Genomic DNA, 16849 nt, shown 5'->3' with positions numbered 1-16849 from the left:
AACCCCAAACTTCTTACTGCCTTCTGCCTGCTGATTCTTATCTCCATAAACTAGTCTACATCTGTGGTGAGTGAGAGACAGGACTTTATACACCAGTGGATTGAAAAAGACATGCAATAACAGAAAATCGGTTGTTTGGCTGAAATTGCACGCAGGGAAAATTAAAAAAATATATATTTATGATAATCAGCACTGTCTAAAACTTAAAAAAAAAAAATCCAACCAGGGGTTTGTGCCCAGCAGGTATTACTGCTGGGAAGAATATCTTTAGTGTGTAGAAAAAGTGCATAGGAAGTCAGGAGCTCTGGGAATTTAGGAGGGGATAAAGCAGAAAAAGGGAGGGGAAGCGTGAATTAAAGTACAGGGAAAGCAAAGAAGGAGGAGGAAATCATATACAGCGTTCATGAGGAGGGAACTCCTTTGCAAAGAGAGAGACTGGGAGAGAGAGAGAGAGAGAGAGAGAGAGAGAGAGAGAGAGAGAGAGATTCCAGCTGATCACGGGAAATCATCATCAGCAGCAGCAGCAGCAGCATTCGGATCGGCTGCATGAGGACCCCCAGGTAAGTTTACCAGCTCATGCAATTATATTTATTTTGCACTTGCACGCTTTTTCAGGAGCGCGCAAACTAAATGCGCGTTCACAACGTGCGCGCAACTCGTCGGTGCGTAAATTACCGGCAACATCTAAAAGGAAAAAAAATGCAAGAAAAAAAAAAAAACAAAAAGGAGAAGGAGAAGTCGGATGATTGGCATTTATGACAATCTGGAGCAAATCTTGAGTATGTTGTTCTGGCATTTCCCTGGCATGTATTAGATGCAATGTGTGCATGCAGCTTTTCTCCACTCATTACTCCTGCTTCCTTTGTGAGGACGTGGCTCTTTTTGCAGTTTTTCTTTTTTTTCCCTTCTCTCTCTCTCTCTCTCTCTCTCTCTCTCTCTGTATTAAAACATCTGGATTTGGAAAGAGGTACAGGGTTGACTCGTTCCACTTAATAAATAGCCTCTGAGCACATGCAAAAAAAAATGCCCAGAACAATCTTTCATAAATGTGTAAACTTTGGGACTTTGTGTCACAAGACAAAATAAAAGGGAAACATAATTAATAGAATATGTTGAGTAATGAGAGTAATTCTCTGCGCATGCGCGGAGGGGATTTGCAAGCTCTTAATTTAGTGCTGCATACTGTGGGCTGTGGTCCTGCAGGACACAGGAATTTAAAAAAAAAAGTATATTCAGAATGATTCATTTAAGCACAAAAACGTCAACAGGAAAAGAAATGGATGAAGAGAAAGATGGATGGGTCACACAAGGATTAGAGTCAAAGGTATCAAGAGATGAAGGAACCTGAACACTGAGTCAACACATTGCTCAACATTCCCAATAAGACAATGTCCGACAAGACGGAGTGCAAAAAAAAAAAAAAAAGGAAAAGGAGTTGACAGCCTGGTTTATCATCTTAAAGGAGCCCAAAAATCTGCCATGCATGAAAAATGTTGGAGCAAGTCAGCCCAAAGACTCTGTTTATCTGTTTAACATTCCTATAACTCAGTTAAACACTGCAGATTTCCTCTTTCACCCACTTCTTAGGGTTGTGGAAGCCAAGGAAAGCCAAAAGTCTCGATATGTGTCATAAAATTCCTAGCCAACGTTCACAGGATACAGTAACAGCAATAACACAGGGTCATGAGTGTCAGTTAAAGGGCCATCACATATGTTATTTGGGTAGTTCTAAGAGAGAAAAAAACATAATAAGCTCTCTAGTTATTTGGAATGTGCAGTAAATTACAGGTTAAGATATGCCTGTCCTCCCTCTGTACTAGTTCTCAAAGTTTCGAAACCATAAAAAGCTCTACCACTGAGCTACAGCTTAAATCCTAAAGATCCATCCTGTTAGTAAGATCTAGCCATTTCTGCCTCAATTGTTGTGCGTTCTGAGATGCATTTCTGCTTACCTCTGTAAAAAGTGATTATTTAAGGTAGCTAGAGTAACCTTCCTATCAGCTTAGATCAGTCTGGCCTCTTTTCTGAACTCTCTAATCAACAGGGAGTTTCTGGCGTGAGAACTGCAGTACAACAGATGTTTTTCACATCACGCTGTGTAAACTCTAGAGACTGTAGTGTATGAAAATGCCAGGAGATCAGCAGTTTCTGAAATAGTAAAATGTCTTGCACCAACAACCATGTCATGGACAAAGTCACTGGCTAAAATCGCATTCGATCCCCATTCTTATGTTTGCTTTGAACATGTGAAGCTCTTAACCCTCGTTCACATGTGTTTATGCATTGTGCTGCTGGCACATGATTGGCTGAGCTTTTAATCCAAATTAAGACAGATTGGGTCTAACCTACACAAGTCATGTAATAGCTATAAATGTTTTTACAGCTGCACATGAACTGGCAACTCTAGTGGGAGTATTTGACTAATTATCCTCGCAAACTAGAATAAATTAGCAGCGAATAAAAACACTTCAACGGTAGTACATAGTCAGTGGTCAAGGCTTATAAACTTTTCTTTTTGGTTGCACTTTTTTGTATGCTGTCTTCATATTATCATAAATGTTTGTTTCCATGCCAACTATCTCACATAAGAAAAATCTTTGAGAATTTAATTGCATGGTAATTGCGTCTCTGCAGGCGGTAAACAGGGGCGTCTGTGGGGCTTGTATGTGGGAATGTTTTTTGGCAAGGGCAAAAGTCTAGCTTTTGGCAACCACAATAAACATAAGCAAGCACAAGTGCTAGAGAGGTAAACGGGAGAAAACGTGACGACTGTATTTGCCATTTTGCATGAAGCAAACAAAACTTGCTTGTGGGATCAGAGTGAATATAACATTTACGGCATTTGGCAGATGCCCTTATCCAAAGCGACTTGCAATTATCTCACGATGATGCCTCAACACTGCGGTGCTGCACAAAGAAGGACTTATAGAATAATAATAAAAAAGTAATACTGTGCACCTGCATACACCATCCTGAAGTTTCACGTAATGTCTGTGAGCTAAAGCTGGGGTGGATATAATCATAATATAGCACAGTGACAGATGTACGCTCCGAGGGTTTTGATGGAGGAAAGGGGAGGAAGGGGGATGAAGAGGTGTAGAAGAGTACTGCTCAGGAAACAAGTCAAATTACAGCCAAAAAAAACATAGCCTACAGGGCCAAGTTCTGCACCACCTCCCACATCTCGGTCTCTCATTTTCTATCTACCTCACTTTCTCTCCTTCTTGTGCTTTCTGATATTTATTGCAATGCCAAGAGCTTGACCTCTATTTCTGCCCTTGTCAAAAGACATCACTGTCTCATTTTAATGTTTTTTTTTTCTCCCCCTCTAACTTAGTCTCTGGATTCTGTCAAATCACCAGCACTGACCAGGTGTCCTTGGGGGCCCGTTCAGCATGAGAAAACACATTTTACGGCAGATTGCCTATCAGGATAAATGCCTTCACTAAAACAAACACTATCGTTCTTTTCCACACGGCACGTCGCACATTTCTGCCCGACACCTGCACAATGGCTTTATAAACCTGCCTCACTTATAGTGTGGAAATGAATGAATTTATCTTCTACAGTCAAAATATAAGTTTTGCGTTTTAATGCCAAAAGATTGTTTTTTAAGACATTTTGGAGCTAATTCGTTGATTGCTCCTTGGTTTGTTATTCCAAGGAAAAGTTCCAATTAAGAGTTTCACTTGAGAAATTGTCCCCCTGTGCTGATGATGCAATGTTAACGCTGTTACAAAAGGAAATACAATCTCAAACATTAGGGATAATGGTCAGGTTTTACAAATAGCTCCTAAAAAAAGGATTGAGAACTCTTTCTCACAAACCAGCAACGTTCCAGCCAATATTCAATATCATATTAATGAGAAATCTAACATGGTGACTGTAGGTAGTGATGAAGAGGGAGAATGTTATTACATAGAGTGGGCTAGGATGTATTTTTTTTTTGACAGTGATATTTTCATGAAAGCTGATTATCAGAATCCAAAGATAGACAGACTGAAGGATCAAAGCATTGCTGCATTGCACAAATGACGCAAAAATTTACTCTCTTTAGATAAGAGAGACCAATTCCTAATAACCAATTATGTCTGTAATGTCTCTTTTATGTTCTGAATGCATTACATCCCCAGGAGATTTGCCCACTCTGGACTTAATAATGTCAATTACTAGATGCCTTTACTCTTAAATTTTTTTCCCTAAACAGGTATTTATTTCTCTCTCTCTCTCTCTCTCTCTCTCTCTCTCTCTCTCTCTCTGCATCATCTATCTGACTCTTTTTCTTCAGGTGTGGTCATGTCTGGATTCTTTCTACCTGTGCTGTTGCTCCTCCCCCTGGTGGCTTCGGTCCCCTCCCCCTCAAGGTCACCACCCAAATACTGCCGCAGGTGCTGCGATCACCTGGACCCTCCTATCAACTCGCCCCGTCCCGTGGCCTACCAGGCTCCCGAAGTTCGCACGTTCATTAACATGACCATTCTCAAAGGTGAGGCTGTACTGTAACTATATACTCACACTTCAGTCAGGACAGTATTATTATATTACACATTCAGATTAACCTTTAATGGTGTCATAGAATATAAAACGCAATGAAATAATTTAAATATTTTCCTCTGAATGCTTCAACTTAGGCCTGTGCTAGATCATATGTAACCCAGTAATGACCCTAACCACTAGCCATGCCCACTAACATGCTTACTTTACTGCACTCTAGCTCTCTCACTCACATACACACACACTCTGCCTGACACATTGCCCAACATTGAACCAACCCTGCGGTTCTGGAAAATGGCTCTAACAAAACCCCCCCTCCTGCATGCAGGCCACAGCTCTGGGCATTCTTCTGCTTTCTTAATTTGAAAAACCGAGCCGAATCAGGCGAAGTCATCCTGTGAGGCAATAGCAGCAGGCTCAACAGGCGTACAGACCTGGCAGGAAACTTGCCGATGTGGCAGTAAACTACAAGCGGCAACATGTGTGTCGTGCTTGTCTGTGTTTCGGGGATTACAGCCCTGAGAATATTCAGCTCCTTGCAGAACGCCTGTACTTACTCAGAGCTCAGTAAAAGCTGTTCTGGTGGATTTTGCTGGGAATGGGAAAAGTAACAGCATGTGGTTAGATGTTGTGTAGTGCAGATCTTCTTTACTGTAAAATCTTTCAAAAGCAACAGCCGAATTCATATAGTATCAAAACATTTGAATTCCCATGGCATATAAGAATAGGGATCTTCAGGTACATAAGCGCCAGTGAAGTGAAATTATTTCTGCCTCACAGCTGTATGGGTTCTAATGCATAATGTGAGTGGTGTGGTTTGGTGCTTAGAGTTTCTCCACTACCGTTCCTGCTCACTTACTCGGTTGTGCCACACATTTAAATACAGGCTCCCTAGATTTGATACTCACCCCTTTACCGATACACACTTTTACTCTCTATGTTTCCATCCTTTCATCCATTCATATGTTTTTGTCTTCCAGGGGACAAAGGTGATCGAGGCGAGCGAGGAACACCGGGTAAGGCAGGGGCAGAAGGTCCTCCGGGTTCCCGAGGCACTACTGGTCCAAAAGGCAGCAAAGGGCAAGCCGGAGCTACAGGAGACCCCTGCAAGACACAACACTCGTCCTTCTCGGTGGGCCGCCGGAAGGCCCTCCACAGCGATGACTATTACCAAGCGTTGCTCTTTGACACCGTCTTTGTCAACAAGGACGAACACTTCAACATGTTTAAAGGCAAGTTTTACTGCTATGTCCCGGGCATCTACTTCTTCAACATCAACATCCACACGTGGAACTTCAAGGAGACCTACCTGCACCTGATGCAGAACGAACGCGAGCAGGTGATCCTGTATGCGCAGCCCAGCGACCGCTCCATCATGCAGAGCCAGAGCGTCATGCTTTCTCTCGAGCTTAACGACGAAGTATGGGTGCGCCTATACAAACGCGAGCGTGAGAATGCCATTTACAGCGACGACGTTGACGTCTACATCACCTTCAGTGGCTACCTGGTGGCTCCTGCTGTGTAAAAAAAACACGGATGTTTTCTCAATACTGAGAGTAGGATTTATGGATTAAGGCTTCTCTCAGGGAAAAAGCGTGCCAAGGGAGTTCTCTGAAAGGGAAGGAAACAGTGCTCATTTAATAATCACAGTGCATTAGGTACATTTGGCTGACAGATTTACATATTGGTGCTAATTAGACACGGTACTTTTGGTACCCTTTTAAACCTTATGATTTTTGCTGTGTTAAATAGAATTCCTTTGGCTGCAGAGCAGCCTTGTTAACTTATCAATGGTTGAAAGTATGCTGAATATCCTTTAAGTCTTCTTAGAAGCGTCCTCTAAACACAGCATTATACATTGTGAAAGGAAACCAGGTCACCTGTACTGTATTTGTCCCTCCCAAAAAATCCTCGCCTAATGAAATGGGGCTGACTGGAAAATACTCCAGACTTACATAATCCTTTTGTCTGGATCATCGTCTTTAATTTTGACCAGACAATGTCTCTGGTATCCCAGAACCAGCCTGATTTTAGTAAATATTTTTCTGTGTTGAAAAGACTTTTGCTTATACCAGCTGGACATACCAGCTTTTTCAATGCCATTAACAATAATGACAGAGGTAATAATGTAGCAGTAGCAGTACTTAGGCTGAAACCAAAAACTCAGTTCATCCTGCTAATGTTCAAAAAGAATCAGTCCATTCTTTGTAATTATAATCAATATAATTATTTTTCATATAAACGAGCAAATAAGGTATTAGATATGAGATGTGTGGTACAGGATGAATACATTAGGAACTTACTCAATTCTCTTTAAAAAGTGACTGTATACTTTTGGTGTAATGGCATGCAATTGGATTTAAATTTATATATATATAATTTTTGTTTTATCATTTTTGGAGACACAGGCATATTCCTTTTTTGTATGCAACAAACCAGTTAAAACACAAAGCAAGAATTGAAAGAAAATATTGTTAGTATTGAAAGTAATGAGTCCAAATGTAAAAAGTTTGGAATATAGAACCAACATGGCAACCATTTTATACATCAACACCATGCAATTCGGTCTGGACTACAGCCAATTGGAACCAACTTCACCATATAACAAAAGATTAGCCCAAAGCATACATCTAAGCTAATTTATTTCGAGAGCAAACAATGGGCTGGAGTGTTATCTATTATGGAATGGCCTGCCCAGTCACTACACCCAAATCCTATTGAACTGCTCTGGGATGAACTGGATCACAAGGTCAAAAAGAAATCTCCAACTGGTGAAGAACACCTTTGGCAAATTTTATAAGAGGCATGGCAAAGAATTTCAGCTAAACGTTTGGAAAAACTAAATAAAAGGAATAAAAGGATGCATGTGTTTCTTAAAAAACATAAGACTAGATGTTTGCAAACTTTTGACAGGTGCTATAAACACAGTTGCATACCCTTGCATCTTAAACTAAATATGTGCATGAATCCAAAGTGGATTAAATATCCTGGTACTGGCCCATTTTTACTGTCGTTTCTTTTGCTGCATGCACATCAGCTTAGGCCTTTTAACGACAACCATAAAAATAGAAATTGAGCAAGGACAGGAAAACTTGGCTGATGCTTAACCTACTTAGCATACCGGATGTGATATACCACTTAACTTTGCTTAGCCCAATATAAAAACTAAGCCTGAAAGCTTTTATCCATGCAATGTGTATTAAAATAATGTACCCAGAGGGATTCATTTGAAGATGATTTAGCACTTAAGTATAAAAAAATGGGGTCTTACGACAAAAAAACGGCCAACTGGCAATCAATTTTAAACAGTTTTGGCACAGTAAATGTACTCTATTACTCACATTTGTGTTGTGCAAATCCTACATTGTCAAATTGTGGATAGTGAGGACAGGACATCATGGAAGGGACAGTGGAACTTAAAAAAAAAAAGAGTGGTGTAAAAGTGTCTAAGCTGAGCTGTATTAATACTTTGCAAATGATATTGATTGGAGCTGAAAGAAAAAAAAAGAGCCCACCCATCTGTCTCTGGAAGGAAACTCAGCTGTGTTTGAGCTGCTGTGTTTATAGACACCAGAAACAGGAAACCAGACCAACTATCTGTAATCACATCCAGAGAAAAAAAAAGAGAGCGTAATGAAGGACCAGGGGGTAGGGCCTTGCTTGAAATAAACCACACATCTTTATTTTTTTATTTTTATTTTTTTACACTAAAGCAGCCTGTTGTCAAAACTACTATTAATCACTAATACAGACAAGAACAGTTGGTTCGAGGTCAAAGAAATGTGTAGTTTGGACTTATATTTGCTGTTATAGACATGTTTTATTATCGAAAAAATGGCTAGTTCTCTGCAGAGAAAACCACACTTGGCTAAGGCAGAGTTAACGCTGATGTTATTGCTTGTATAAACAATTAAACATAAGGTTATGAGCAGGTCATGGTGAGACAGTGTCTACAGAAAATTGCAACCATTTGGATTTTATTAAGTTTGCCCGACTGTATAAATATGGTTTTAATGGCATTGAGGAGGTTTACAGTGTTTGCTGATTTTGGATCAGTTTTTCCACATGTATGTGTGCAAGTCTGGGTTTCGTTTAGTCTTGATTTTTAAGGTTGTTTTGCAGCTGTAAGCTCAATTTCGAGTCTTTGGCATCTATAGCTGTGGCAAATATCTTACAGGAGCACTATTGAGTTCCTGCCATATGACAGTTTTACTTGTTTTGCTGTGCTAGCAAGTAAAAAAAGAATTAAAATAAAACACAGCAAGGTTTTAGAGTAAGTTTAGGATTGGCTGGAGTTCACCAGAAAATGCATTTTTAGGTGATGATACCATCGAAATCATGCCTTAAAGTAAAGCTTTGAATTTCTGTAGTTAGCATATTATAACAAAATTCTGTTTTGTGGTGAATTTATCATCAAAACTTGCCTCAGAGTAAAGCTGGCATTAGCTGAAGTTAGCATATAAAAAACAAACATTTATGACATTTCCAGTGGATTTTGCTTTCACAACAGTTCCAGCTCAAGGATAGTTTTTGCTGGAGTTGGTATATCACAAAACAATTTATTTTCTTGTGTCTGTCTTTTTTAAAAAAAAACAACCTCAAGTAAGATGTGTCTCAATTTAGCATCTTTCAAGAAAGACTATTTATAAAAAAATTCAGCTGATCTTGCCAGTAGCAAGGCCAGGGGTCTCAACATGTGATTTTACAAAAAGATCTTTCAACTTTAGTAGCATTAAGACGTCTATGTGTGAAGTTTGAATTAGCTGGAGTTAGCACATTACAGGAAATTGAATTTATTTTCGATTTTCAGTATTTCCTCCCATAACAAAAGTTTAGAATGGACCCATCACTTTAAAAAAAAAAAAAGAAAGTCCATTTGGGTAGGTGCTGCACTCAAAAATTTAAGATGTTTGAATATCACCAGAAAATCTCATTTCAGGTTATGGTACTATAAAAAAAATATGCCTTAGCTTTTAGAAGGTTTATACGATTTCTAGTGTTTTTGTCATTGAATAATTAATTCAATCTAGTATTGTCTGAAGAGGTTATATTATAAGAATTTATTTTTAAGAAACATGATGTGGGCGGAGGCTGGTTGGTCTGGGAGGAAAGCTTTTATCAACTTCCAAAAGCACATTACCAAATAAGCTGGCACTTTCCAAATTAAGCTTAGCAGTTATGGCTCATACACTTTAACCAGCCAATATCTGCTCAATTCCACATCTAATCCAGATGTTACTCTGGACTTTCAGATGAGTGGAACTAAACAAGGCAAAGATTGAACACCAGGCGTTGGTCACTCACCAAAATCCGTGAAGTAGGTCAAATTTCTGACTCGCTGATCGGGCTATTTTTAGAATAGAAAACCAGAACTTTATTAGAACCTGAGGAGTTGTATCAGTTTGCCTGTCACACTGACCCTTTCTACCATGTTTTCACAGATTACACGTCAGGTCGTCTAATTTCATCATGTTTGCAAATAATAATAATAATAATAATAATAATAATAATGTTGTTCAAGCAGAGGTTTAAGCACCTGGTGTTTCTCCAGGTGTCCCTGATGCCGGGTCTGAGATTGGTGCTGTATTAGGAAGGTGCTAATTTGTAGGTTTACTGGCAAAAGTGCACTTTTTTTGTATACATGAATAGAAATAATGCTTGTATTATGTAAATATGTTTTTATGTACCATCTATCATCATTAAAAATGTAGCAAAGTGACTTCTGATCGGCATGTGTGTTTTTTAGTAGGAGAGCATGAAGTAGTAGGCTTGTTCTTGTTAGCACATCTATCTGTGCCTTGCTATAAAAATACTTTGGCAGTCTGTGTACCCTCAATGTCCTCCAAACATTGCTCAGGCTTTACTTTATCCTCTGCTGTGAGTGTGTGCAGCTTGGGCTGTGATTACAGAGACAGACAGACAGACAGACAGACAGACAGACAGACAGAGAGAGAGAGAGAGAGAGAGAGAGAGAGAGAGAGAGAAAGAAAGAAAGAAAGAAAGAAAGAAAGAAAATCATGGTTTTGGACTCCACCCTGCCCACTAATGGAGGCAGAGCAAGAATAAACCCAGGCTAGAGAGTGCACACTGCAGACATCACTTCTCTTCCTCTGTAATCAACCTCCTGCTCCAGTTGTGTTTCTTTGCCTCCTTTTTCTTTCTCCTTTCATCTCAACTCCTGTCCAAATGCCTCACTGTACCTTTTATCTCCTCTAATTAATCTTCATGGTGCTCATCTTCTCACCTCTTCCATTGTAATTACATTATTCTGTACTCCTTTTGATGCTTCACTGTAATTCATCTGCACCAGTGTTAAACTTTATATTTGGATGTCATTTTAGTTGTCATTTTCTTTGCACCGTCATGAAAATGGCTAAATAATTGCTAATGGTTTATAAATAAATAAAAACAAGCACTTCATCTAGTTAAATGGTTAATAACCAGGCATCACATTATGACCACCTGCCTAATATTTTGTTGGTCCCCCTTTTACAGCCAAAAAAGTCCAAATGCATTAACAGCATTCACTTCTTCAGCAATTTGAGCTACAGGAGCTCGTCTGTTGACCAGCCTTCACTCCTCATGTGCATCATTGAGCCTCTGCCACCAATGACCCTGTTGCCGGTTCACCGCTGTTCCTTCCTTGGACCACTTTTGATAGAGACTGACCACTGCAGACCGGGAACAGATCACAAGAGCTGCAGTTTCGAAGATGTTCCGACCCAGTCGTCTAGACATCACAATTTGGCAAATATCAAACTTGCCCATTTTTCCTGATTTAACACATCAACTTTGATTACAAAATGTTCACTTGCTGCCTAATAAATCATACCCACTGACGGGTGCTATGATGAAGACAAAATCACTCACACTCATCATAATGTTATAATGTCATTATGCCTGATTGGTGGGCATATTTAAATAATCCCTTAATCTCTTATTTTATTCTATATTTTATGGCATTGTCCTCTCATTGGTTGCCGATAACCCGTCTCTTAATGCACTTGTTTCGATAGTAACAGCTAATTTACATGGACTTGTTTGGCCAATGCTACCCATATTACAAGCAGAGTTGGCAAAAGTACACACATCCTTTACTTAAGTAGAAGTACTGATCCTCATGTTTTAAAATACTCGGGTAAAAGTTGAAGTACTGATTAAACATTTTTACTCAAGTGAAAGTAAAGACATTTTGGCTCAGACATGTACTTAAGTAAAAAGTAGTTATTACTGCTACCTGTTTTAGCTGTTAACTGGACCTCACATCATATAAGATGATAGATAGATAGATAGATAGATAGATAGATAGATAGATAGATAGATAGATAGATAGATAGATAGATAGATAGATAGATAGATAGATAGATAGATAGATAGATAGATGGATGGATGGATGGATGGATGGATGGATGTGATAGCCTAGTGGGTTAATGTCAGGGTCCCCACAAGGATGAGTTTGAGAGTTTGATTCCTGGTCGAGCTGGTTGCTGTGTTGGTAAATAAAACTTCTGGACCTTGTCCCATCTGAAAACCTTTCAATTCTGTCCTTTCTGTGTTGGATTAATTTCTTGATTTCCTGGTCTTTAATGAAAGATAACGCCACCAAAAAAAAGCACTTCTGTGGTAGCTCAGTGGGTTAAGGCTTGTCCCTGAACATGGTCCTTAATATAGTCCACGCTGGTGATAAGGTTTCAAAGCCAGTCCTACATGCCTTCTTTCTTACTGCACTGGCATGAAACAAAGTATGAACCCTCCAAAAAGCACACATGCTTTTCAGCAGTGGTCGTTTAGTGGTTTAAGGCTTGTGCCTCATCTAAACATGCATCCCAGTCTGATCTCTTCCATGGTTCATCGGCTTAAGGCTGGTGCCTCACTGATGGTAAGGATCAGGGTTTGAATCCTGCTAGTTGCGATGTCGGTTATGTTCCTGCTTCCTAAATCTTTCTTTAGCTTTATATTCTTGTGTTGATGGTTTAAAGGTAGATAGATCTGCTCTAAACAAACTTCTTGGCCCGTCTTCCCTGATGGTTCAGTGGGTTAAATCAGCTGTCGTGCTTTTGGTGGGGTTCAGGTTTCGAATCCTGCTTTCTGCCTGCCAGTCACGATCAGGATTCACTTCCTACATTTTTCTTTAGCGATATATTTTTGTTTTAAATGGGTTGAAAAGAAAGATAGACCTGCTCTAAACAAACTTCCAAGTCTGTCCTCACCAATGGTTCAATGGGTTGACGTTGGTGTCTTGCTGGTGGTGGGATCATGGCTCGAATCCTGCTATTTTCCTGCTATTTACAATGTGGGTTCAACTTGTGCTACTTACATCTGTATTCGCTTCCTACATCTTTCTTTAGCGTTAAATTCTTGTGTTGATGGTTTGAAAATAATGATAGACCTGCTCTAATCAAGCTTCCCATCCTGTTTTTTCCTGATGGTTTAGTGGGTTAAGGCTGGTACTTTGCTAATGTTGGTGGTCAGGGTTCAAACTTGGCTTTCTGTCTGCTAGTCATGAGGTAGGTTAAATTCCTGATTCCTATGTCTTCATATTCTTGTTTTGATGGGTTAAAAAGAAAGATAGACCTGCTCTAAACAAGCTTCCCAGTTTGTCCTTCCTGATGGTTCAGTGGGTTAATGCTGGTGCCTCACTAATGGTGTGAATCAGGGTTCAAATCCTGCTTTGTCCCTGCTAGTCACGATATGGGTTTGCTTTCTACGTCTCTCTTTAGCATTATAGTCTTGTGTTGATGGTTTGAAAGAAAAGATAGATCTGCTCTAAACAATTGGCATAGCTTGTCTTTCCAGATGGTTCAGGGGGTTAAGACTGGTATTTTGCTGTTGGTGGGATTCTGGGTTCGAATCCTGGTTTCTGTCTGGTCTGAATTTCTTGCTTTGAAGCATGAAACGAAGGATAAACCCCCAAAAAAAAGGAGGTTTGTTGTGGGACTTGATGGCTTTGTGGTAAAAGCCTTGCCTCTGTGCTCAGAGGTTGCTGGTTCAAATCTGGCTTGTCCCCACACTGGGTATGTTGTGTGGAAAGTAGTGTGTGTTGAGCAATGGAGTGGGTGACTGTGAACAAAGGCTGTGAAGACCTGCTGGGTTACAGCCTCAGAAAAAGTGGTGGTGATAGTTTTGCATTTAGGGGAGAAGATAAAAAAAGTTTTATTAAATTTTTTTTTTGCCAGGAGCCTAAGTTCATACTTTTTTGGATGCTTTCGCTTCATAAGCCCCTGTTTTCAGCTTCTCAGATGCCAGGGGGGCACACGCCTGAATATTGCCCCCCTGGTTCAGGATACGCCCTCTGATACCGTCCACAACCGACCTTCCACGCAGCCATTTCTGACACCTTCCTCACTATGGTCACCGGAACCTTCCGCACTCTTAACTTTGAGTCCTGGCTGGGGTTTGACCCAGCAACCTCTCAACCCAGAGGCAAAGCTCTTCCAATTGAGCCACAGGATCTCCTGGAAGAACATGATTTTTAGGACCTTTTTTGGTTCTTTTATAAAACTTTTTAAACAATTTAAAGGAAAGCTAAGGGGTAGGAATTGAACCGGGTGAGTCAGATAGCAGAGGCCACATTACTAACCACTACACTACCAGAGAGGTGGCAAACAAGGCTTTGCTTATTGGACTCTTGGTTTTTCTATAGTTATGAGACCACTGTTTTCTCTTAGATCATGATGGTCTCCTTCCTGTACATTCTCTCAGTTACTCGAAGTATATGAGAAGTGACTCAGGTACAAGAACCACATCTCCAACACCTGCACCATGATTTACCAGCAACCAATTTTAATGACTTTTCATTGTTCTGTTTTTAAAAACTTTTTATAATGTTAAATATGAAACTAGAGGTAAGAATCGAACCAGGGAAGTCTTTCATCATAGATCGCTAATGGCATTACTTCAAAACTCAAAACTTTGTTAGGCATGTAAATAAGCAGGAAAGACAGAGACAAAGACAAAGAGACACAGACACAGCTTTAGAAAGAGTGAGAAACAAATAGAGAGACAGCAAAAGAGAAACATATACAGTGAGACAGACACATTTATTAAAAGAGACACAGAGACAATTAGATAGAGAAAATAGAGAGACTAAGATAGCGAGATATAGCCACTTCCTGTTGGAAGTGTTTATCCAGAGCGACTTTTAATGATCTCATTTACTAAATGAGCAGTAGTGAGTTAAGGGCTTGCTCAGGTGCCCAAAACTGGCAGCTTGGAGGTGTTAAACATGTATCATATTTACAGCATGTGATATGTATGTAAGCATATGTACAGTGATTAAATATAAAGGCTAAATCAGTGCAGAGACGTGTGGACATCATTAAGAGCCTTTGCTATGTTTCCACACGGACAGTTAATGAGGTGATACCGGAGAAACTGCACCTCATCAAGTCAAGTCAGGAAGCTTATATATAGAAAATTATAGACATTTTACAGATTTGAATGATGTATTGTTTTTATCTGTACGATCAATAAAGACAGTATTTTAAGTTTGTGTCGCCATTATGAGGGAAAAACCCACAAAACGCCACCCAGAGGGTTAATGGTGTAAAACATGGCGGATTTGGTGTTTGATTTGAGACTTGGCGCAGAAATAAAACAAAAGTTTACTGATTAAAAATATTTTTCGGTGGAGTTTATTTATTTATTTTATATCTAAGAAAGGACGTCGTGGATAAACGTATTTTTTGCCGAAGGTTTTAATTGCGCCTCTTTTTTATTTAGTTATTTATTTATGTATTTACATTTTCTATAAAAATGGTAAAACAGAAATGCGCGCTGAATTGATAGCGTTAATAAAATTCAGTGCTGTTTACAATAATTTTACTTTTGACAGCCAAATATAAATATACATACATACATACATACATACATATATATATATATATATATATATATATATATATATATATATATATATATATATATATATATATATATAAATACAAAACGAATTAAAATGTTGTTACCTAATGAATGTGTCCAGGCTGAAGATCCACATATAGAATACAAGCAGAGAAAAGATGATGATGATCAGGAATGTGTCTGTTCTCAGTCATGTTTACATCACTGACTCCCTCTGTCTCATCCACATTAACCCCAAACTTCTTACTGCCTTCTGCCTGCTGATTCTTATCTCCATAAACTAGTCTACATCTGTGGTGAGTGAGAGACAGGACTTTATTCACCAGTGGATTGAAAAAGACGCGCAGTAACAGGAAATCAGTTGTTTGGCTGAAATCGGCGCACAGTGAAAATAAAAAAAATATTTCACCAAATCAGTGGATTAAAACTAAAGTAACGAGCCGGTTTTGAAAATGTAAGAAGTAAAAAGTACAGATATTTGTGTAAAAATGTAATGAGTAAAAGTAAAAAGTACTGATACCAGAAAAATCTACTTAAGTACAGTAACAAAGTATTTGTACTCCGTTACTTCCCTCCTCTGATTACAAGATTCATTTTTTTTAGGAGTTCAAGAAAAATATAAAGCTGGTGAGAAAATCAGAGGTTTGTAGCTGCTGTAACGTGTGTGATCAAAGGGAACTGAAGGGTTGTTTGGTGGTATAAATGGATAATATGCTAAAAATTATCTGATATTTGAGTGTATGCAGTACCTCACGTTTGGCAACAGCCTCCCCCTGATTTCATCCATTATTTCATCCATTCTTTCTACAAATTGTTCAGTGATGAATAAATTAATAGAGAAACTGTGCAGTTACTGGAACATGGGAACACGGTTCTGAACAAACAGGTATGTACTTTTTTTGTGTAAACTGAAACGATTTTCCACACTAACTTCTCTCCTCTTTTGTGATTAATCTCCTGTCATCTCTCCTGGAATGAATCTGCGCCTCATCTCCTTTCCTTTCTTCTCCCATCCCCTGTAATTAACCTACACCTTGTCTCCTCTTTTCTCGTCTCCCCTTTCCCTCCTCTGTAACTAATCTGCAGACCTTCTCCTATCTTCCCCTCATCTGTATTTATTCTGCACATTCTCTCCTCTGCTCTCATCCGTCTCCGTGTAATTAATCTGCATATCCTCTTCTTTCCTCGCTGCTCCACCTCTTCTCTTGCCATCTTCATTGTTCATCCTTATCCACTCCCAGCCTTTATTCATTGCACTAAAGGATTCACTGGAGCATTTTTTTTTCTCTTTTAATGCAGTATTGTTTCTAGCCAGCTGCCAACAGACTCCGGGCTTTGTTTTAGCCTCTTTATGAACTGCTGTTACTCTTATTGGATAGAGCCAGGAGAGTGTTATATCATTCTCCAGTCCTTGTCCTAGTAGAGGTTGTCTATCAGGATACATACTCAGATGAGCAGAAACTATGCGGCGGTTATCTGATCTGACCAGTTT

General features: G+C 39.3%; 1 protein-coding gene across 1 annotated transcript; it reads left to right on the top strand.

The window, feature by feature from the left end:
* Nucleotides 1–400: 400 nt before the first annotated feature.
* On the top strand, nt 401–10213 carry c1qtnf6b (C1q and TNF related 6b). The gene is made up of 3 exons (XM_046858544.1): nt 401–560; nt 4289–4486; nt 5475–10213. The coding sequence occupies exons 2-3, from the start codon at nt 4297–4299 to the stop codon at nt 6017–6019; spliced, it is 735 nt and encodes a 244-aa protein (XP_046714500.1). The 5' UTR covers nt 401–560; nt 4289–4296; the 3' UTR covers nt 6020–10213.
* Nucleotides 10214–16849: the final 6636 nt, after the last annotated feature.

This window comes from Silurus meridionalis, chromosome 1 (assembly GCF_014805685.1).
Source record: "Silurus meridionalis isolate SWU-2019-XX chromosome 1, ASM1480568v1, whole genome shotgun sequence".
Taxonomy (NCBI): domain Eukaryota; kingdom Metazoa; phylum Chordata; class Actinopteri; order Siluriformes; family Siluridae; genus Silurus; species Silurus meridionalis.
The sequence above is the reverse complement of the archived record's forward strand: the minus strand, read 5'-3'. Positions and strand labels throughout refer to the sequence as shown.

Bases quoted from the DNA above. Each gene is read 5' to 3' on its own strand.
- c1qtnf6b (XM_046858544.1), top strand. From the start codon at position 4,297: ATGTCTGGATTCTTTCTACCTGTGCTGTTGCTCCTCCCCCTGGTGGCT. The intron at 4,487-5,474 runs GTGAGGCTGTAC...TTTGTCTTCCAG, and splicing joins TAACATGACCATTCTCAAAG to GGGACAAAGGTGATCGAGGC.